Source organism: Pipra filicauda, unplaced genomic scaffold, assembly GCF_003945595.2.
Source record: "Pipra filicauda isolate LSUMZ 115617 unplaced genomic scaffold, ASM394559v2 scaffold329_size807674_pilon, whole genome shotgun sequence".
NCBI classification, from domain to species: Eukaryota; Metazoa; Chordata; class Aves; order Passeriformes; family Pipridae; genus Pipra; species Pipra filicauda.
The window spans coordinates 20,119-40,279 of record NW_024104453.1 but is presented as its reverse complement, the minus strand read 5'-3'; the positions used below and the strand labels follow the sequence as shown (position 1 = coordinate 40,279).

At 61.2% G+C, this 20,161-nt stretch overlaps 1 protein-coding gene across 2 annotated transcripts in view; it reads right to left on the bottom strand.

The window, feature by feature from the left end:
• ITPR3 (inositol 1,4,5-trisphosphate receptor type 3) overlaps window positions 1-20,161 on the bottom strand; it is a 36,288-nt gene that overhangs the window by 10,033 nt on the left and 6,094 nt on the right. Inside the window, exons 3-41 of one of the 2 annotated variants that reach the window (XM_027728493.2) lie at window positions 17,803-17,924; window positions 15,317-15,403; window positions 15,006-15,164; window positions 14,799-14,897; window positions 14,605-14,688; window positions 13,333-13,479; window positions 13,131-13,226; window positions 12,025-12,075; window positions 11,360-11,502; window positions 11,093-11,192; window positions 10,632-10,792; window positions 9,836-9,977; window positions 9,463-9,624; window positions 9,182-9,354; window positions 8,967-9,086; window positions 8,637-8,819; window positions 8,301-8,552; window positions 7,949-8,093; window positions 7,629-7,776; window positions 7,142-7,338; window positions 6,917-7,046; window positions 6,618-6,675; window positions 6,277-6,442; window positions 5,957-6,121; window positions 5,696-5,764; window positions 5,173-5,298; window positions 4,905-5,027; window positions 4,526-4,726; window positions 3,924-4,175; window positions 3,721-3,846; window positions 3,299-3,424; window positions 3,063-3,183; window positions 2,171-2,355; window positions 1,897-2,045; window positions 1,664-1,772; window positions 1,428-1,518; window positions 1,023-1,192; window positions 362-536; window positions 102-286 (exon numbers count right to left, since the gene is read on the bottom strand). In XM_027728493.2, coding sequence (XP_027584294.1) covers window positions 102-286; window positions 362-536; window positions 1,023-1,192; window positions 1,428-1,518; window positions 1,664-1,772; window positions 1,897-2,045; window positions 2,171-2,355; window positions 3,063-3,183; window positions 3,299-3,424; window positions 3,721-3,846; window positions 3,924-4,175; window positions 4,526-4,726; window positions 4,905-5,027; window positions 5,173-5,298; window positions 5,696-5,764; window positions 5,957-6,121; window positions 6,277-6,442; window positions 6,618-6,675; window positions 6,917-7,046; window positions 7,142-7,338; window positions 7,629-7,776; window positions 7,949-8,093; window positions 8,301-8,552; window positions 8,637-8,819; window positions 8,967-9,086; window positions 9,182-9,354; window positions 9,463-9,624; window positions 9,836-9,977; window positions 10,632-10,792; window positions 11,093-11,192; window positions 11,360-11,502; window positions 12,025-12,075; window positions 13,131-13,226; window positions 13,333-13,479; window positions 14,605-14,688; window positions 14,799-14,897; window positions 15,006-15,164; window positions 15,317-15,403; window positions 17,803-17,924 — 5,498 coding nt within the window. Of the gene's footprint in view, window positions 1-101; window positions 537-1,022; window positions 1,193-1,427; window positions 1,519-1,663; window positions 1,773-1,896; window positions 2,046-2,170; window positions 2,356-3,062; window positions 3,184-3,298; window positions 3,425-3,720; window positions 3,847-3,923; window positions 4,176-4,525; window positions 4,727-4,904; window positions 5,028-5,172; window positions 5,299-5,695; window positions 5,765-5,956; window positions 6,122-6,276; window positions 6,443-6,617; window positions 6,676-6,916; window positions 7,047-7,141; window positions 7,339-7,628; window positions 7,777-7,948; window positions 8,094-8,300; window positions 8,553-8,636; window positions 8,820-8,966; window positions 9,087-9,181; window positions 9,355-9,462; window positions 9,625-9,835; window positions 9,978-10,631; window positions 10,793-11,092; window positions 11,193-11,359; window positions 11,503-12,024; window positions 12,076-13,130; window positions 13,227-13,332; window positions 13,480-14,604; window positions 14,689-14,798; window positions 14,898-15,005; window positions 15,165-15,316; window positions 15,404-17,802; window positions 17,925-20,161 lie in introns of both variants that reach the window. The other variant, XM_027728492.2, reaches the window with a different exon arrangement.

Here is a 20,161-nt window from a genome sequence, read left to right as displayed (position 1 = left end):
CAGAGCAACTGGTGCAATGGCTTTTTGGGACCAAACCGGGGCAGAGCCCAGCCCTGCCCCACCCCAGCTGACCCCCGGAGCCCGGGAGCCCCACAACCAACCTGCAGGTCCCGGTTGTGGTTCTCGCAGAGCAGCTGCAGGAAGCGCAGGATGGGCTCCATGATCAGCACCGTCACCCCCATCTCGTTGTTCTGGCCCTGCTCCCCCGTGTCGTGGCCCTTCCGAAACCCGACGGCCATGGGGTACCGGGTGGGGGTGCCGGGCAGCAGGAAGGTGTCTCCTCGTCCTGGGGGGAAACCCCACCCGTCAGCACCGGGGTGCCCGAGGAGCCAGGGCCGGCCCTGCCGAGGGCACACGGTACCTTTGGTGCCAGGGTCCGGCTCGTCCTTGTCCTCACGAGGCTTGTTCCCGATGTCGCTCATGTTCACGGACACCGTGGACTTGGTCTCCTGCTGCGCCTTCTTCATCCGGTCGTGCAGAACCTTGAAGAACTTCTCGGACTTCTTGTCGCTCGTCATGAGGTTGTAAAAGGATTTCTGGGAGGAGGGAGGGACAGTTGTTCAGGTCCCCACCACAGGGTCCAAGCTGTCCCTGCCTGCCCCTCTGAGCTGGCAGCCTCAGCACGCGAGACCTTGTCTGAGAGAACCTGGGGTTTGCCTGGAACCCCACTGGGTTTTTCACATACTATTTTTCAGCTTCCCTGTGATAGAAGATTTGGGATAACCCCAGAGTTCCCATCCAAGAGCCACAGCCCTGAGCCATTTTAGGAATACCCGGTAGAGGGCATCAGCAGGACTCCAGAAATAACCTGGAACCACCTGCCCCTTCCACTGCCTCCACAGATCCAGCCACAAAGCTGGAAAGCTCAAACCATCAGATTTTGGCACAAACACAGGCAACCAAGAGGTACTTTGGCCAAACCCACCGCCCAGGGCTGAGCCCTGCCTGTGCCCATGCCGTCCCTGTGCTGGAACTGTCACACTGCCCACACCAAACCCCGGCTGCACGATCCCCCCCAGCACCTGGATCTCGGTGTTGCCGCCGTCCAGCAGCCGGATGGCCAGCAGGATGCTCTCCTGGAAGATCTTCTCGTTCTTGGTGTTCATGATGAGATCAGCCACCAACTTGGTGGCCCCTTCCCGGTCCAGCCGGCACTGGACAGCGGCGATGGCAGACCAGTCCTGGTCCTGGCCTGTGTGGGAGGACACGGTGGATGTGATAGTGTGGGAGTGCAGGAGAACCAGCACAGCTACATCACTGCTGGGGCACCTCAGTCCTTCCTTTCATCTCCCCAAATCCTTTACTCCCATGGATGTGGGGTCATAGCAACTACCTATAGGCCCAACCCCATGATGGATCAGGAGCCAGGACTTGGATGTGTGCGAGCAGTGCAGAGAGGCGGGGGAGAGCAGGAGAGGGGCACTCACCTCCCCCAGCAGCATCCCCCATCTCCCCTTTGGAGCTGGACCTCTTGTTCTGCAGGTAATTGTTCATGAGCGTTTTCCTCAGCAGGTTGCCCTGCCAAGACAAACACACGTCACGAGTGTCCCGGGGCAGGGTCAGCGCCAGGGCAGAACTGGCTGAGCACCCCTGGGTGCATGGGAGGGCTCTGCCAGCCTGGAAAGAGGGGCTGTTGGATGCACCACGGGCCCACAATGCTCACCCTCTCACCGTACTTGTTCCTCTTCACCAGCATCTGCTGCAGCGTCCTCAGCACCTTGATGCAGAGCTTCTCCTCCGTCTCCATGAGGTCCTTGGTGTGCTGCACCAGCCTGGCACAGCAAAGCCATTGTCACACAGCTGGGAGGGACCAGAGGGCCCCTGAAGGAACCATCCCACCACCCTCCAGGCACAACCCAGCCCCTCCCAGCACTCCCAGCACCCCCTGGCCCTCACTTGGACAGGAACCCCCCGCTCTCGCAGCGCTGGAACGCCTCCGTCCCCTCCATGAACAGCAGCTCTGGCCGGTGCAGGACATCCACCAGCACGGACAGCTCGGCCTCCACCAGCGGCTTCAGGCGATCCTCCAGGGCAGTGATGATGTCCTACAAGCCACAGCACACACCTTCAGGGCCAGAGCACGTCCAGGAGCCACAGGCATGGCAGAGGGCCCCTGCAATGCCAGCGCCTTCCTGCCACCTGATCCACGTCACCCCCTCCCTGCCCTGACCTGCAGCTTCTCTATGATGTTCTTGTAGTCCCACTGGTTGGGGGTGGTGGAGACGCGGGGGAAGGTGCGTGTGGCTGCCTTGTAGCTGGAGGTGTTCCTCTGCACGGTGCTGCTGGAGCTGCTGTTGAGCAGGGAGCTGACGTGGGCGTCCAGGTCCATGGGCAGCGCGATCGAGCGGCTCTTGGCTGTGGGACACGGGGCCAGGGTTGGGCACAGCCCCGACCCAGCTGTGTCCCACCACCCTGCCCGGGGCCAGGCACCCCTTCACCAGCATTCACGTCATTTGCAGCAGAGATTTGGGTTAAATACAAGAATAAACTCCTTTAGGCCAGTGGGGGCCAGAGTGTTTCCACCCATCCCTCCCACTGCAGCACAACATCACCCCCAGTCCCCCCAGCCCAGCATCGGGTGGAAGGAGGCAGCAGCTACACTTTTTGGTTGGGAAAGCCCAGCATGGAGATGTTGTAAGTACCCTGCCTTGAATTCCAAAGGGAAATCCCCACCCAGTGCCCAACCACCAGCAATCCTTTCCACGGTGACTCAGTGCTAACAACCCTCATCCTGAGTCAGGCAGTTGCACGCTGAGGGCAAAGCCCTGGCCAGGGAAAATCACCATAAATGCTGGCTTTGTGTCCAGGCAGGGACACACCAGGGAGCTCCCAGCCAAGCCCAGGCTCTGGTTATCCCCACACCACCCCGGCCGTGCTGAGCCATGGCTCAAGAGAAAGCACAGCCTGGAGCTGAACCTCCCCCTTCCCAGCCAGCAGCCCCTCACTGGGGCATCCCTGCAGCAGGGATGGTGGCTCCTGCTCCCTGCTGGGGCTCAGGCAGCCCAGGGTGGCCGTGTCCCTTGTCCCGTGGGTGCTGGGCACAGCTGTGGGGCAGCTCTTACCGACCATGGCCAGCGTGCGGATGCAGGACTCCACCGAGCTCTTGTGCTGCTGTTGCAGCCAGGGGCACTCCAGCAGCCTCATGGTGGACTGGAGAAGCTGCACCACGATGGTCTGGTGGGTCTGAAGGAGAAAGCAGGCAGGTGTGTGTCAGCACAAGGCGTCCAGACCTCGTTTTGGGGGGCTGGAGGAGCTGTTTTCCTCCCCCAGCCACCCTGCCCGTGCAGTGCCCTGTCACCTGCAGCGAGGTGCTGTTCTCCGAGAAGGGGGAGCTGAAGAAGGCGTTGATGGTGTCCAGCACCACCGTCAGCACGTACTTCTCCAGCGTGGCGTCTGGCAGGCGCTTCTCCCGCTTCTTGCACATCTGTGAGCACAGGGAGGGTGTTCATGGCACCAGGGCAGGGGGCTCATGTCTGGCCAGATGCTGTTGGCACATGGTGCTGCCAGGACTGTGCTGAGCTGAAGGACGTGGTGGGTGACACAGCTCCTGAGTCCGTGACAGAGAGCCCTGACCACTCCCCAGCTCCTACAGTAGCAGCTACACGAGTTCTCACCGTGCCCATGTCCCACGGGCGGCTTTGAGGGAGCCTTGGGGACACCGACCTGTCCCCATCCGAGCCACTGCTGCTGCGTCCCTCCCACCCAACCCTCCCCGTGCACCTGGGCCATGTCCAGGGTGAAGTTCTCAAACAGAGTCCAGATGTGGTTGCTGGTGTAGATCTCCTTCATCTCCACCTCCGTGTCCACGTAGCAGTGGTTGACAAAGTTCACGTAGGCCATCTTCACCTGCCAGGGGGGCAGGGGCACCGTCAGAAGGCAGCTGGTGCAAAGCCACCATCACCCCCCTGACGGGCCCCCCGTACCTCCGTGATGCAATCCTCGTGTGTCACCACCCGCACCACGTCCTCCAGGGGCAGCAGGGACGTGCACTTGATCTCCGTGTAGACGTTCTTGCCCTCAGCACAGGCAGCCAGCAGGTCCACCAGGGAGATGTGGTACATCAGGGGACTGTTCTCCTCCACCCCGTCCCTGGCCGCCGTCATCATCTCCAGGAGGGTGGCCAGGGAAGCCTTGTCGTTGTAGAAAACCACCACGTCATCCCCGGCGTTGGTGAGCTGCAGGGAAGGGGCAGTGGTCACCACTCTGCAAAAGGAGGGTCAGAAACCTCCAAGGCCAACGGTGTCCTCTGCAGCAGGGGGACAGCAGTGGACAGTGAAGGGTGACAGGGACATGTGTCTACAGGGAAAACCGGGCATTTGCAGTGCAATCAAAAATCACAGCTCGTGGGACTCCAAAACTGCCTCTTGGACCTTGCATTGGGCTCCTGGAGATGTTTCTTACTTCAGGGAGGAGCCAGTATGGCTGGAAAGCTCTTCCTCAAGGAAGAAGCCAATGGTGCAGGTTCCAAGAGCGATGCCCTGGCACAGCCCCCGGTCCCACCCCGCTGGCAGGGACTGGTGCTCACCTCGGTCATGATCATGTCCTGGCACTTCTTGACGTACTTGCCCTCGGCCTTGATGATGGTGTGCAGGAAGTCGAGGTACTGAACGTGGCGGCCGTGGGTGGCCACGCAGTGGATGAAGTGCTGCGGCACCGTCTCGTTGATCTCCGAGCAGAGCTGGTAGTTGTTGAGGAAGATGTGCTGCATCGTCTCTGCCTCCAGCAGCTGTGGACCGGGGCACAGAGTGAGGCCTGGGGGCTGCAGCAACAGCCCCCCCCGCCCTGCCCCTTCCTCTCCAGGGTCTCCTCCTGGCTTTTCCATCCCTCGCTCTCAGCCCCAGGAGTGGCACCGAATTCCTCCCTGTGCTGCTCCCTGTGATCGCCCCTCAGTGCCCCCTCCTTACCCCTGGGGTCAGGAACAGGTTGAGGTGTTTGTGCAGCAGGGCCTGGTTTTCCTGATTGCCAGCACAAAACTTCTGCAGGAACTGGTGGGTGAACTTCAGGATCTCCATCATCTTGGCATCCCCCTGAGGAAGGAGAAACACCCAGAGCTGGGAAGGATGGAGAGCGGCAGGAGATGCTGCCCCACTGCCTGCAGCCACCACGCAGGGGGGTCCCTGCATCTCCCCCTTGCCCTGGGCACTCAGGACCAGTGGGTTTCTGCCCACCCACCTTCTCATAGGGGATCTGCAGCAGGTCCAGCATCACTTTGTGGGCGTCCATGTTCTTGAGCAGCCGCTGCTGCTTCTTGCGGACCTGCTCCCCGACCCCGCACATCTTATTGAGCCGCTCCAGGATCTGGGACAGAGGGACCACCACGGAGAGGAGCTGAGCGTGGGGCCCCTCAGGATGGCCACCAGCACTGGGGCTTGCTTGCAGTCCAGATGCTTCCTTCATAAACCCAAGTGCTCCCTGGCACCCCCTCACAAGTCCTCCCTGCAGCCCCACGCAGAGCCCTCATACCTGTCACCCCCCCAGTCCCCTCCTGTCCCCCCAGAGCAAGGCTCACTCACAGCCCTGGGGATGTGACAGCTCCTCCCTGTGCTGAGCTGGCAGGAACAAGCCCTGGCTTGGACTCGTTTCTCCTGAACCCCAGGAGAGCTTGAAAATCACCCCAGGATTCCATCCCCTCCTGCAGGTGCACCCAGCCGTGCCCCTGGGAACAGCCCTGCAGGTGGGGTTTGGTCTCACTCACCCCCTTGACTATCTGATAGTTCTCGCTGCTCTTCTCTCCCGGAGCAATGACCTCCTCGTCGGCACCGTGCTGCAAGGGACACAACAGCACCAGGCTCCCACTGGGCACAGCCACACCCACAGGACCCTCCTGGAGCCTCCTCCTCCAGGGAGAGGGTGCACGGCCCTCTGAGAGGGGTGAGGGGTTGGACTGAGGTGAGCCCCCCTCTGCCTCCCACTGCTTCCCCACCCCGGTTCCCAGGGTCTTGCTCAGGGCTCTCACCTCCTTCTTCTCCTTCTTGTTCCCCTCCACCGCACTGTCCCCTTTGCTGCTGCCCTTCTTGTCCACCCAGAGCTCCGATTTCTCCACCATCGTGCGGAGTTTGTCCAGCTCAGACTTGATCACCTTGTAGTTCTCCACATCCTGGGCTGAGATCAGGAGCTGAACCTGCAGCGACATTCCCAGGGGTTTCCAGTCTGGGGCACAAATCCCACTCCCCTCCTCTCTCCCAGACCTTACTCTCAGGCCCCATCCCAAATCCTGCACCCACAGGCAAGCGTGGGGCACTCAGGGTGCTCAGAGCAGCGTGCCCCCAGGGTCACCTGTTTGAAGGTGTGCAGGACCTCCTGCCTCTGGCTGAAGTGCTTGAAGAGGAGCTGCAGGGAGCCGGAGATGAGCGGGGGGTAGTCGTGCATCGTCAGGTGGATCAGCACGCGCAGAAACATCCTCCCTCCCTCGTCATCCACCTCCAACATGCTGCTCGACTTCCTGCAGCCGGGATGGAAGTGCTGGGCGTTACAGCCCCGCGGGAGCTCCCCTGTGCTCAGTCACCCCCCAGGGCTCCAGCAGCCTTCAGAGTCTCCTCTCCCTCATCACCTGCAGCTCCCGGCCTCAGCAGGATGGCCAGGAGGAGAAGAGCCCTCCTGTCTCTAGGATAACTCACCCCACACCGAACATGGCCTCCGCGTGCTCGCCGATCCGGTCCAGGTTCATGGCTGCAGCTGAGGGGAGAGGGAGGCAGTGAAAGGGGTGCCCAGCACCTTCCTGGTGTTGGGAGGAACCCACAGGAACCAACCCAGCTCCCTGCCCCTGCCCCGAGCACCCACGGCAGGCACCTCATCCCACCCCACACTCCCTGCCGGCAGCAGAGGCTGCAGGAGCTGCCACCTCTGCCACCTGTGTCCTGCCAGCCCGTGGGTTTGCTGAGCTGGGGGTGCACCAGGAGCAAAGTGGGAGAGTTACTTGTGGAGTCAAAGGCTGGAGCCGTCCCATCGGCCGCGCTGTCCTGCATGGGGTAAACTTCCACAAACTCCTTCTTGAAGACAGAGAGCAGGTAGGAGATCCTGTAGTCCAGCCGCACGTTCAGGATGAACTGGGAGCAGCGAGGAAAAAGAAAGCAGAAGTGAGTGCCCTCTTCATGCCAACTGTCCTTCTGCGTCAGAAAATCGCAGCCCCACTGGCTCCAACCTGCAAGATCTCCAGGATCTTCAGCTTGGTCTCCATCACCACAATATTCTCATTCTCAATGCTCCTCCCTCTGTCCACTTGCTCTGGGGTTGACCCAGCACTGAGGCTTGGAGGGCTGAAGATGGACTGTTTCCTGCTCAGCACCATGGTGGTCATCATCTGCCCCACGCCCTGGATCGACCTCCGCACGTTCTTCCCTGCAGAGGCAGCCACAGCAGGCAGAGTTAGTGTGGATGGAGAGGGAGGTGGCAGAGGCCCAAGGAAGGACCCCTTAGACTGGAAGATGCTGTAGATTTCATCAGAGAACGAGTAGGAGGGACTGGATGTTTCTCTGGCACGGCCAAGGGCTCCCCACAGTGCACAGCCAGTGCCCACCCAGCCACAGCTTCCCTGTCAGCAAACCAGTGGTTTGTTTTCTTGCAACCAAAACTGGAAAGCACTGGGCAGACCATGGAAAAGCCCTTCCTGGTTAAGGACAGGGACTCACCCGTCACCTCGTCGTTGTAGACCGCCTGCATCATGAGCTGGGGGTTCTGGACGCAGTCGATGATGCCCAGCAGGGTCCGGGTCAGGCGCAGCAGCTCGCTGAAGCTGTAGAACCCGAAGTAGATGAGGTTGTGGGCAAGGCTGACGACCTGGGGAAGGACAAGGCAACTCCAGAACTCCAGACCTCGCCGTGCTCAGGGCTGGGCAGGAGAATCAAACGTGGGGGCCAGGGATGCCCAGTACAGCCCTGGTCATGGCACAGGCAGTGACACAAACCGTGTCACCTCCTGCCAGTGCCAGGGACACCGGCAGCACTCGCACCTCGAAGGTGAGCTTGTTCTTCTCCTCGTTGGCGAAGGGCACGGCCTCGCTCACCACGTTGTTGAGGTAGTCCTCCACGAACTCCATGGTGCTGGCAAACTTGTTCTTCTTGTCGTCGCGCGACACGTTGAGGTTGGAGTCGTAGCTGCCAGGGGAGATGTCAGGGTGAGCTGGGTGGCAACGAGTCTCCTCCTCCAGGCAGGAGCACTGTCCAGGCAGCTGCTGAGCCATCGTGGCCAGCAGTGATGCTCGTGACAGATTTCCCACTTCCTTCTGAGGGCTGAGACCTACCCAAGTCACCCCTCCTCCTGCCCTGCCCCTCAAAGCCCCCGTGAGCCCCAGCGTGTCTCACTCTTTGATCGTGATGGCCGTGGGGATCTCGGTCCAGAGCCGTGCAAACTTGACGGGCATCACCAGCTCCTGGGGGTCCCTGTCCACGTGCACGTGCAGCATGAGGTGGCAGAAGGACGCCCGCAGGTCGAAGGGCAGCATCTCATCTGCCATGCAGAGGAAGATCAGGTCCACTCCCAGCTGCTGGGAGATCTCCTTGATGGCCAAGTACTGGCGGTCCAGGCACATGCGGGCAAAGAGCTTCAGCTGGTACCTGCCCAGGGGTGAGGGGGAGAGGGAGTGAGGCCGTGCAACCCTCACACCCTCACGTGGAGAGAAGATGCCACGGGATCATCACCTGTAGTAGCTGAGGACATTCTCATCATGGGCATTGCCAGCCCGGGCCTCCTGTGCCAGCTGCCGGATGCTTTTCTCGTGGTGGTCGTTGTTCTTGTCCGTCCAGGTGAGCCAGACCTCCTCCTCTGAGTACTCGATGCTCAGGTACTCGTGGGACTGGGACATCTCCTTCACCGGCCTCAGCCTAGGACAGGAAAGGGATAAATCTGGAGATGTTCCTGTGGATGGAGCGGCTGCACCTCAAGGGGTGATGGGGTTTAACCACAGGAGCTGGGGGAGGCAGGACCAGGCACCAACCCCCCCGTGGAAAGCCCCTCCCTGGGGCACTCACTCCGTTTTGATGAGGATGTCGCTGTTCTTGGAGTCCAGGACACACTTGCAGATCAGCTCCTGGGTGACGGGGATGGCGATGTGGTTGGACACACACAGGTCCGACAGGTAGTCCAGAAACCTGCCGAGCAGGGGCAGCTCGCTGTGAGAGGGGGCCCTGGGGGTCCCCAGCCTCCACCCCAGGGCCCTGAGGGACGGCCCCCCCCGGACACCCACCGGGGCTCGCGGTTCTTGCGCACGAGGCTGACGAAGGTCTCCACCTCGGTCTTGGTGATGTGCTTCTCCAGCAGCTTGCGGTTGTTGTGCAGCAGGGCCGTGATGGTGTCCTCGGCCAGGATGTCGTACCCGATCTGGGACTGCATCATCCCGAACTGCTTGGCAATGTGCTCCTGCAGGGGCAGAGAGCTGGTGAGCACGTGCCCCCTGCCCCACCGAGACCTTGGCAGTGCCCCGGGGTTCTGAAACACGGGGTGGGATGGGGGGTCACCCCCCAGCACCTGGTTCTTGCGATAGTCCTCCTGGGAGTGCCGGAGCACGCGGTAGCACAGCCGGAACATGTACTGGTAGGGAGCGTTCTTCTGGTCTGACAGCTCTTCCAGCCTCACCAGGGGCCCTTCCCCGCCCTTGTCCTTGAAGGGGGCTTTCAGGATCCCGAAGATCTGCCCAAAAGCAAAGGTAAGTGCTGTGTCCTGCTCCACCCCTGTGCGTGGCTGGACAGCAGGTTTGGTGCACCCCTGGGGCGTGACCTGGAGACCAGAGCCTGCTCCATGGGGTTTTCCAGACCTCTGGTCCCCAGTGTGACCCTGGACAGGATGGGACATTTCCACAGGACCCTGCCTTGCTGGGATGCAGGGCCCCAGGGACACCCACCTGCTTCAGGATGTTCTGCTCCCGCATCAGCTTCTGCCGCTCCCGGTTGGGTTTGGTCACCACGATGTCCAGCACGTTCTGGCCATTGTTGGGGACGTCGCTGACGAAAAACACCAAGTCCTCCAACAGCTGGATCACGAACCTGTGAGGGGGCACAGTGCAAGTGGGCTGGGGGCTGCTCACCTGCCCAGTCGGGTCCCTGCAGTGATGCTGGTGGGTTTCGAGGGACCAAAGAGCCCCTGTCAGGGCTCAGAAGCCTGCCAGGGAAGCTGCTGCCCAACCCTCCACTCCCTGATGGAGCTCAACGGCTGGATCTCCAGTCCCTATGGTTCCTATACGTGCCAGGGTAAATGCCAGGGGCTTTGCCCATGGCTCGTGCCAGGGATTTTGCATTAAATGCCTCTGCCCCCTTGGTCACCCCCAAGGGACCTGCACGGGGAGGGCTGGCAGGGCGGAAGCGGCTCCTTCTGTCCCGCAGGGATCTGTGTTTGCTCAGGAAGCACCAGGAACCCACCCACCTAAAAATAATACGGTGACTAATGTGGCTGCCCCTATCGTGGGGCCATCTCCAGCCCCTCGGATATTTGTCTAGCGGCAAAGGAGGGGCCGGAGCGGGGCCGGGCCCTTATCGGGTTTCCTCGCCAGGCTCCTGGGAGAAGCAGGCGTGGATTTGGGATGTGGGCAGGAAAGCGAGACAGCGCTGGCACCAGGGCCAGGCAGGGGCCTTATCCTGCAGAGATGCTGGGGAGCCCTTGGAGGAGCCCAGCCCCAGCTCCCAGGGGAGACAGCCCTTTACCTCCGGTCGTTCTGGCTGAGGAAACCCTCGTTCATCTTCTCCACCACGTTGGCCAGCATCGAGCTGGCATCGTTGGCGAAGTCCAGGTCCCGGATCTCGGACACAGGCACAGAGACGATGGCAAAAGCTTCTTTGTCTTCCTTGGTGGGGCATGTGCCCAGCTGGGAAGCAACAGAGAAGCAGCATCACACACACAGGGCAGTGTCAAGCGTGTCCCCACAATCTGCCACCACCCAGCTGACGCCAGTGACCCGGTTTGTCCCCATCAGGAGGGCTGGGTGGGCTCTAAGTGACTGGGATGGGCTCTAGGTGACTAGGATGGGCTCCAGGCTGGTGCCTGTGGATCTTCCAGGGTGTTTCAGTCCCTGGAAAGGCCTGGGTGCTGGGAGGGCAGGAGCACACAAAGAGCTATTGGACACAGGGGATGAGTTTGGGCATAGGAGGAGGGAGTGGGGCCACACCATGAGGCGGATGGGCCTCTCCTCGTCGATGTCAATGGGCACGTTGGTGCTCTGGATCCAGGTGTTGGTGCAGAGGTGGCGCAGCCTCACGTAGGAGTTCCTGCAAACAGCACAACGTCCTGGTGAGTGACCCCCATGGGGACACAGCAGCACCCACCCCTTCCCCCAGCACAGCCCCCGTAAGGACAGACCACCCAAACTTTCACACCACGCCTTGAAGCCTCCCCTCCTTACCCCGGGCCCTCCGTGGGGCTCGTGCTGACGTACCGTGGGACGAAGGAGTCCGTCTTCTGCAGCGTGGTGGGGTCCAGCTCGAAGAGGGAGGCGATGTCGTTGCCGTGGGGCACGGCCACCAGCCGGTACTTGATCTTCTCGCCCGTGTTCCTGCGGCTGGCGCGGCTGCTGCTGCCCTGCACGGGGACGGGGGCTCTGAGCCCGCTGTGGGGCCGGGCCCAGGCTCCCCGCAGTGCCCAGAGCCCCGTGGCACAGGGCACACGCAGCAGAAGCTTCGCTCGGCCGCGGGGCTGAGCCGCGCGCGCACGAGGGGCTGCAGAGCACGAGCGCGGCGTGAGGCACCTGAGCTACGAGGCCCCCCCTTCTCCAAACCTCACCAGCAGCAAAGGAAAAAACCCCCTGAACGTCCAACTCTCTCTCTACCGGCACTTCCCCGTGGCCTGGGGAGCCAACATGCACCGGGACCCCTGTGCCAGGTTTCGGCAGGGTCCTGTCACGGGCGGGGCAGGGGACACTGCTCTAAGCGTGGGCTGTGGGAAGCTGGGCTGGCAGCGGGGCGGCCTCGGCCCCAGGCACGGGCACGTCCCCCAGTGGGCTCTGTTTTGGGGCATTTCCCTGCTTTGGGGCACTGGCCCAGGGCCGGCGGGGTCGGGGCAGCGGCAGCAGCGGTTCTGCAGCGGGGCTGCAACACAGCTCACCGTGGGCACTGCTTTGGGCTCAGCCACGTCTCCTTTATAACTTGGGTTTTCCTGGAAAGTTAAAGAGGGAGATGAAAGACAGCTGTCAGTCCTCCCACCAGGTCCCTCCAAACCCCTGAGCACGGGGTGTAATCCCTATTCCTGCCTTCCTTGAACACATCACGGAGAGGAAACCTGCCCGGGTGGGGCTGGAGGACGTGACCTGCACCCAGTGCCCAAGGCTCTGGCCCCCTGAGGGGGACAGGGGGAGCCCCAGGGAGCAGACCCGGGCTCTGTGTGGTTGCAAGAACTCTCTGGAGGCTCCAGGCTGAGCTCTCAGTGAGCAATGCTGGCCTTGCCAGCAGCATCAGACCAGGATGGGGGTCAGTCTGAGGTCTTCTTCCCTCTGCAGATGTCAGCCAAGTGTCTTTGGGTTCAAAGCACCCATTTCAGAGCACCAATATTTGCTGTTTTCCACCCCGCAGTGGTGGAAGGGCCCGAGGGGCTGCCCTTGGGTGTCTTCTCCAGTCAGGGACCACGTTGGCACACGGTGTCCCCAGGATGCCCCTGCTTCCCTGGCAGCAGAGCACAGCCCTTGGTCGTGGCAGCTCACCAGTGTCAAATAAACCACATTATCTAAGTGCAGCAACTCCTTTGTGCCTCTATCAGGAGGCCTTGAGCTGCCTTAAATAGGAGTGAAAAAACTTGGCAGATGGTGTTTCCAGCCCCAGATTTTGCCCCCACCCTCCCCAGGCAAGGACAGCAGGATGAGTCACCACCGGGTTGTGCCACTCAGTTCCTTGGAACAGGGTGAGCAACAAAAAGCCCCAACCACCCCCCTCCTGGCCCCCTGGGCCAGAAAAGGAGCCAGAAACTGCCATTTTGGCAAGTGAACCCCTTCACCACAGGGCAGAGGATCTCAGGGGGCAAAGCCCAGCCCCACAACCAGGTCAGTGTGATGTTCACAGCCCTGGTGCCAACGTCTGCTGTGAGCAGAGAGGAGCCACGGGGCCAGAGGCGATGCTGGGCATTGCTGCCCTGCCCAAGGTGGGCACTGCCTTTGCTAGGGGGTGGCACACCCTCTCCAGGGCAGGGCATGCTCCTGCACCCCTCTGCTCACCCCTTACCTCTGCTGCCAGGTAGTTGCCCGTGGCGAGGTGCTTGAAGCGGTACAAGCCGTTCCAGTGCCCGGCTCCCCCTCGGCACGGGTCGTGGTGGACCACCTGGGAGAGGCAGAGCAGAGCTCAGTACGTGGGGCTGAGGGACTGGGATGCCCACGCAGGTACCCCGAAATCCTCCAAACACACTCTCCATCCCCTCCCTGCTCACCTCCACCTCCCACAGGGCGTTGGAGCTGGTGGCCGAGGTGGCCGATTGCCGCAGGGTGGTGCGGAGGAAGACGTGCAGCTTGCCCTTGTACTCATCACAGGTGAGGAACTTCTCCTGCTCGGCGTGGAACAGCCTCACCACATCCCCCTGCACCAGGACACGGCGGTGAGACCCAGGGACAAACAATCATGGAATCATTAAGGTTGGAAAAGATGCCCAAGATCAAGTCCAACCTTCGTGCGAATACCACCAGTGCCAACTGAACCACGCTGTGAAGTGCCACATCTGCTGGCTTTTTGAACACTTCCAGGGATGGTGACTCCACCACTGCCTGTTCCAACGTTTAACCACTCATTCAGTGAAGAAATTGTTCCATGGTTCTCCTACAAGGTGATTTATCTCCTCCTGTGACCTGCCCCTATCCTGCAAAGGGGATGGGATTCCTCCCATCCATGCTCCAGAGCAGAGCACAGCTCCCAGCTGTGTGGCAGGACTGTGGGACCCTGAGGATGGCAGGGCACTGTCACTCTTTCCACCTGACCTACCTGAGCTGTGCTAAAACCTGCCTCAGGCAGCACAAACAGTCCTTGGAGCCCAGGGAGGGCACCTTGCATGGGGACATGGGACACCCTGCACTGCCATCACTCCTGTCACCCAGGCAGGTGACTCCTCTGCTCCCACGCCCGGATACAAAGGGATGTGAACCCATCACTTTACACCCTCAGAGTGGGCAGAGGCTCTGCTCACCAGTGTGTTTAAGGCATTAACACCCCGGGAAGGAGGATGTGGGAAGCTCTGGGGTAAGCACAGCGCCCGGGGATGAAGGTCTGTAAGATCATAACAATCCACATCCATCCAGCTGCTTCCTGGAGGACCTTGGCCCCGAACAATAGCTCAGCAGGGAAAGTTCCTTTCCCAGGCAACAGCCAGCCCTTCTGCAGGGCTGAGCAGCTGAGAATTGAAGCCACTGCCTCACTGCAGCACCGCGTGGGCCTCGGCTTGTCCTCGAGAGCCAATTTAACACCCTGAGGCAGAGGGTAATTTCATGCCCTCAGGTACCTGCTGCCACGAGATACTAAAATATCCCCCTCCTGCTTGCTGTTCTGTTCTCCAAGTGATAAATTCTCCCAGAAATTACAGTCCTCAAGGTAGGACCTCCTTTCTGCCCTTGTCACAGAGCCAAATGGCTGTTCACACGTCCTGTCCCCGCAGGGGACTGGGGCTGCCTCCCTGGAGCCTGCCAGGTCTGAGCAGCCAAACCTCCTTCCTTACCCCTTTCAGCACTTCCTCCATGTGGTCGCAGAACTGCATGAACAGGTTGATTTTCCAGCTGGTGTTACAATTGACAGAGTTCACCTAAGGAGCAAAAGAGCACGGTCATGATCCCTGGGGCAAGGAGAAAAAGGAAGAAGAAGGGAAAACAACAGGCAAGCCCTGAGACCAGCCCTGCCCAGGCCCCCCAGTACCTCCTTGCAGCCAGCGTTGTCAGCCAGCTCGTAGTTGCTGGCGTGCAGCGGCTGCCCGGCGTTGACGGGGTTCAGGATGACTTTGTCTCCCACGACTACCTGGGGAGCAAAATGGGAAAGGGGGAGCGAGGGTGAGACCGGGCACCGGCCGGGGAGCCGAGCCCTGGCACGGTGCTCTCTGTACAGTGTCATTTAGGGGCTCCTCACGTTATCCCCGTTGCTCCTCAGCTTCCAGAAGGGCTGGATGAAGAGCCAGGAGCCCTCGTTGCCGGTGGCATCCAGCGTGACCCTCATGGCGTTTTTCTCCAGCAGCGCCGGCAGCCGCTTGTTCACCGTCAGGTACTTGTTGCTCTTCATGTGCAGGAGCTGGAGGAGCAAACGCCGGGTGAGCTGTGGCAGTGCAGCCCCCCGAGGCCTCCCAGAGCGATCCCCCCAGCCCCTGCCCAGCAGCTGCCTGGCTCAGATCCGTGCAGCCCCAGCTCCCGGAGCGCAGGGGACGGGCAGTGCCCGGCTGGTACCTGTATGACGCTGCCGTACTTCACCACGTCCCCGTGCACCTTCTTGTTCTCCGTCTCGTTCTGCTTCTGCTCCATCTGGGCCGCGTGCTGATCCAAAAGGAGAAGAGCTGAGTGTAGCAGCACCCTCGTCCCTCCCCAGGAGCAAATCCCAGAGCCTCCTCAGCTCCGGGAGGATCAGCATCCCTCTGCCCTCCGGAGAATGGGCAACGTGGCCCTCCAAGAGCCCAGCCCGGGACCACGGGGTGGCCCTGAGCAGCCCTATGAAACTCATGTGAGAAGAGACCTCACATAAACTGAGGACTTCAAAAATTAGGACAGGGACAAAATGGCCCCGGAATTCCCCCAAGACCCCGGGTCTGGGGGGGCAGCACTGAACGAGACTGGAGACTGGGGCAGCACACCCACCACAGGGGCCGTGGGCACTGGGGGCTCCCGGCAGTGCCAAAACCAAAGAACCAGGGGCCCTGTGCCAGAGGTGCCAGCAGTGCTGTGCCCAGAGATGGAGCAGGTCCAGACCTGCTGCAGTGGATGCAGCAGGATGAGTCCCCACGAGTGAATTGCTCAGCAGCACTTGCAGCCCCTCTCCAAAACCACAGACATTTTCCATGCGGTGGCTCTGGCAGTGGGAGCAGTGATGTGATGTTGACACAGACGGAGTGAGGCAGGAACTTGCTCCCCCAGCGGATCTGGGAATGGTGAGGGGGTGCTGACAGCGCCGGCGCCAGCCTGGGCACAGCCTGGGCAGCACCAGCACAGTGTTCCCTCGCTGTTGGGGTGGGAAACAGCAGCAAGGGATGGAGCTGGGAGAGCTTCTGCCCTTCCCCATCCTGCTTTCACCCCCTTTCACTTGAGGGCGGAGGAATTGCAAAACATCTGGAATCACAGCTTGGCACTGGGAGGATGGGCCAGCGGGTCTGTGAGTGGCCGAGCAGGTGAGGGCTCTGAATGTGCCTGGCAGGGGTCCCCACAGAGCTCAGGGTGCCAGCCGGGGTAACCCTCCCACCCCACACAGCTACCCAGGGGTGTGAGCCCTGCAGTGGTGGCTGCTGCCATCAGGAAAACAAACCTGCTGCCAAGAAACCCTGCACTGATGTGGCTCTGGGAGTTTAACAACAACCCCATGGAGCAACACAGCTCTGGTAAGAGATCCAGCACCACAGGATGTGCTAAATCTCCATCCAGATCTGAGCAACTCCTTCGCCCACAGCAGTGGGGTGGGAGTGGGAACTGGCTGCCCCAAGCATGTGAGTCCACAGGGCTGACATTCCCAGCCTGCCCCTGGGATGGGATGGGGTCTGTCCCTGAGCCCAAGGATGGGTGTCAGGGATGCACACAAGGGTGGGAGCAGGGAAAGCCCCCACAGCCTGTCTGCACTGCCCTGGGCTGCACCTGGGATCAGTCAGCCAGGAAAACACGGAGCCTTAAACCCACGCAAAAACAACAGTGAAGAGCATGGGCTCGGAAACACGACCATGGGCACTGCCTGGCAGGGCTTCTCCACTCAAGACCTGGCTGCTCCTGCCTCAGGGAATCATCTCCATGGGCTGGAGATGTTCTCAGCCTGTTTCTCAGCCTCCCTGATAAACTGCAGGCTGGAGCCCGGCACCCACCAGGATGGGACGGGGCTGTTGTGGCTGCAGGGGCAGAGCTGGGCTCAGCTCCCTCCTGCCCTGGCTCCACTCAGGACACCAATGGAAACACCAGGAGCAGTGGGAAGCAGCAAGGAAACAGCAGAATCTCTTTAAGACAAACCCTAACCAAGGTGCAATCAATCAGGCTCAGCAATGAGCCTCTGGGTCCAGCCCTGGCCGGGGCAGCTGTGACGTTACACGTCCCAGTGCAACGGGAGCAGGAAAGTGGTGTTTCCACGTGCCAGTGACCACGTAGGGCTGGACAGGGCAGGAGGCACCGACCCTGTCCCAGCACCTCCAACCCAGGGCAGGACACCCCATCCTGACCCTGCTCAGCCCCCCTGCCCACGGCAGAGCTGGGCCGGTGGAGCTGGGCTGGGCTGGAGGCCGATGAGATGATTTAGTGAATCTCTCCTCAGCCTCAGTTTTATGAATCATCCGCGGGGCCTCGCCAGCTGTCTGAGGCCATTGTGCAATGTTTGACATGGGCCCTGGCCAAACCTCGGGGAAGTCAACAGGAGCCTTTCCCTTCCACAGCCCTTTGGAGCACGTCCTGGCTGCAGGGCTCCCTCCTGCACGCCCGGGGTGCTGAGAGGCGCTGGGGGGTGCTGAGAGGGGTCTGGGGGGTGCAGGGCTGTGCTCACAGAGCTCCTCTGCCCACTCTGCCACAGCTCTTCTGCACAAGGAGCATCAGGAGGGTGAGACAACGATGGCTGTGCATAGGGCAAGGGGGGAAAGGCAGGTGGAAAACCCCTCTCATCCCAAAACTAACATCACCAGAGGTCTGCATGTGATCACCCACCCAGCTCTCAGGGACCGCCCGCTCTGGGCAGGACAATCCCTCACCCCTCTCACCTGGAGTTTCTGCAGCAGCACCACATCTGCAATCTTGTCCTTGTCCTGCTTGGTCTGCTTGGCCTTCCAGTACTGCTTCTGGGCGGAGTAGCGGTTCATGGGACACACTTTGAAGAGGCAATCTGGGAGCAGAGGAGGCAGCGTGAGGCTGCAGCAGCCACCAGCGTGTCCCCAGTGGGACAGGAGCGAGGGCTCCTCCAGGACATGCTCCTGTCCCAGCAGCACCACTGGGAGATGGTCCCCCCATCCCACCACAACCCCATCCGCTGCCGGGGGTCCGAGGGAGACGCGGTGGGGACACGTGTATTGGCTGGAGGGTGAGCTTTAAATCAGGATAAATGATGAGTCCAGGAATTACTCCACTTCTTGGACTCATGATTAGAAGTGCTCCCATCGGAAATGGCTGTGCTATTTGGGAAGGAAAACTTCTGGGGGAGAAGAAGCTCTGATGAAGCCCAGCTGCACCAAAGGAGGAGAGGATCCCACTGGGAGGGATCCGGGAGGGAGGGAGGTCGGGACACGAGCAGCCATCTCCACACCCCTTGTTACCATGGGACACCCAGAGCCTGCAGAGGCTGTGGATGGACCCTGTGGTGGCCATGCCATTGGGATACACACGTCCATCCCTCCAGAACAGTCTCAGAGAGCTTGGATCACCCGTGCTGGACGCGTAATCCCAAAATCTGCGTGTCAGCAGCTGCATTTCAGGTCCTAAAGGATGCACAAGATGCATCCCAGCTCCTCCAAATGCTTCCAGTGACTCCCTGCTCTGCAGATTGTCCCAGTTTGTCTGTTTTCCTCCCGGCTGGGGGGCGGGAAGCGCAGACACCCAGATCCAGGCTTTGGGAACTGAAGCAGGAGAGCAGATGTCTGGAGACAAGGAGGCACTCACATCTCCCAGGCCCCTTCCACGGCTGAAAGCTGTGCAGGGTGAGGGCAGGAAGGGCTCTGCAGCCTGAATCGCCCTAATTATGCCTGAAATAGCAGCCCAGAACCTTCAGACACAAAAAGAAAATAAAAAAGTCCCTTCCCTGGCTGGCCGCGGGCCCGAGGCGCCGGCGAGAGCGTATTTATTTACCTGGGAGTGCCGGGCAAACAGTGCCGAGCGCGGTTCTCACCGGCCGGGGCCGCTGGGACAGGGCCAAGTTTCACGTTTCGTTTTGCAGGTCTGTTTGCCAGCGGCACATCCCGTGCCAGGGAGCCCGTGACGCCGGAGCGCGGGAGCTGCCGCGCCTGACTGCCCGTGCCCACTGCCCCGAGCGGGGCCGCGGCCACACCGGGCACCTGCGGCCACACCGGGGCCCCTGCGGCCACACCGGGCACCTGCGGCCACACCGGGCCCCTACGGCCACACCGGGCACCTGTGGCGGGAAGTTGGAACTGGGGGGAGGGAAAATAATCCAGCAAAGCCACTCGGAGCTGGGTCCAAACCCGAGCCCTGGCTCCACGCACGCCCTGCCCACGGGGCTGCCCCCGGCTCAGTGCTGAGCCTGGCTTTGTGAGGAGGGAAACTGAGGCACAGCGAGGTTTCCACACAAAAAGTCTCCAGCACAGTTTGTGTCGGGAGCTGGAGATTTTGGCATCTGGGCCAAAGCATCGACAGCTTTCTGCAAGATGGATGGTGGGCAGAAAACAGGGAAGGCGGGGGAAGGTCCCACGTCAGCACTGCCCTGCAGGAGCAGCTCAGCAGGGGATGTGGGGCCGACCTGACCCGGCCCAGAACGGCCATGGGGGCAAAACCTCCTGCAAACCCTCGGGGAACACGAGGCACGGGGGGCACTGCAGGGAGTGGCACAGCCAAGGGTCTCACTGCCCCTTGTCTGGGAGCCTCCCGACGCTGGCTCAGCGCAGGGTGGAAGCACTGGATTTGCTTTTCCTTTCATGCCTGAACTGGGCTGGGAAGAGCCTTGGAGGGGGGAGAAACCACAGAAAGAAAGCAAATAACTGAGAGGTGTGGAGCGTCTCCCGAGGGCAGGGCCGCAGGAACAGGCTCCCGGGTGGGTTTTGGCGTTTCCAAAGAACCTTTTGGACCTGACCTCGGGAGAAGGGTCCTGTTTTCCCAGCGGGACGCCCCAGGGAGACCTGCATCCCGCTCACCGCGGCGCAGGATAGGGCAGGGTCCGGCCACAGGATATGGGGACGGCCACAGCACATGAAAATCCTGCCCGGGCTCTCGCTGCTGCCGCAGGGAAGAGCTCAGCCCGTTGTTTCCAGGGCTCGAGGCGATGGCTATCGAGCAGGCAGAGCGAGACCCTTCCGGCCATTAAAACAAGCAGCTGGATATCCTGATAGGGTTTGCAGGGAGCAGGGCTGAGCCTCAACCAAACCTGTGCCTGGAAAAGAGATTCGACACCCGCCC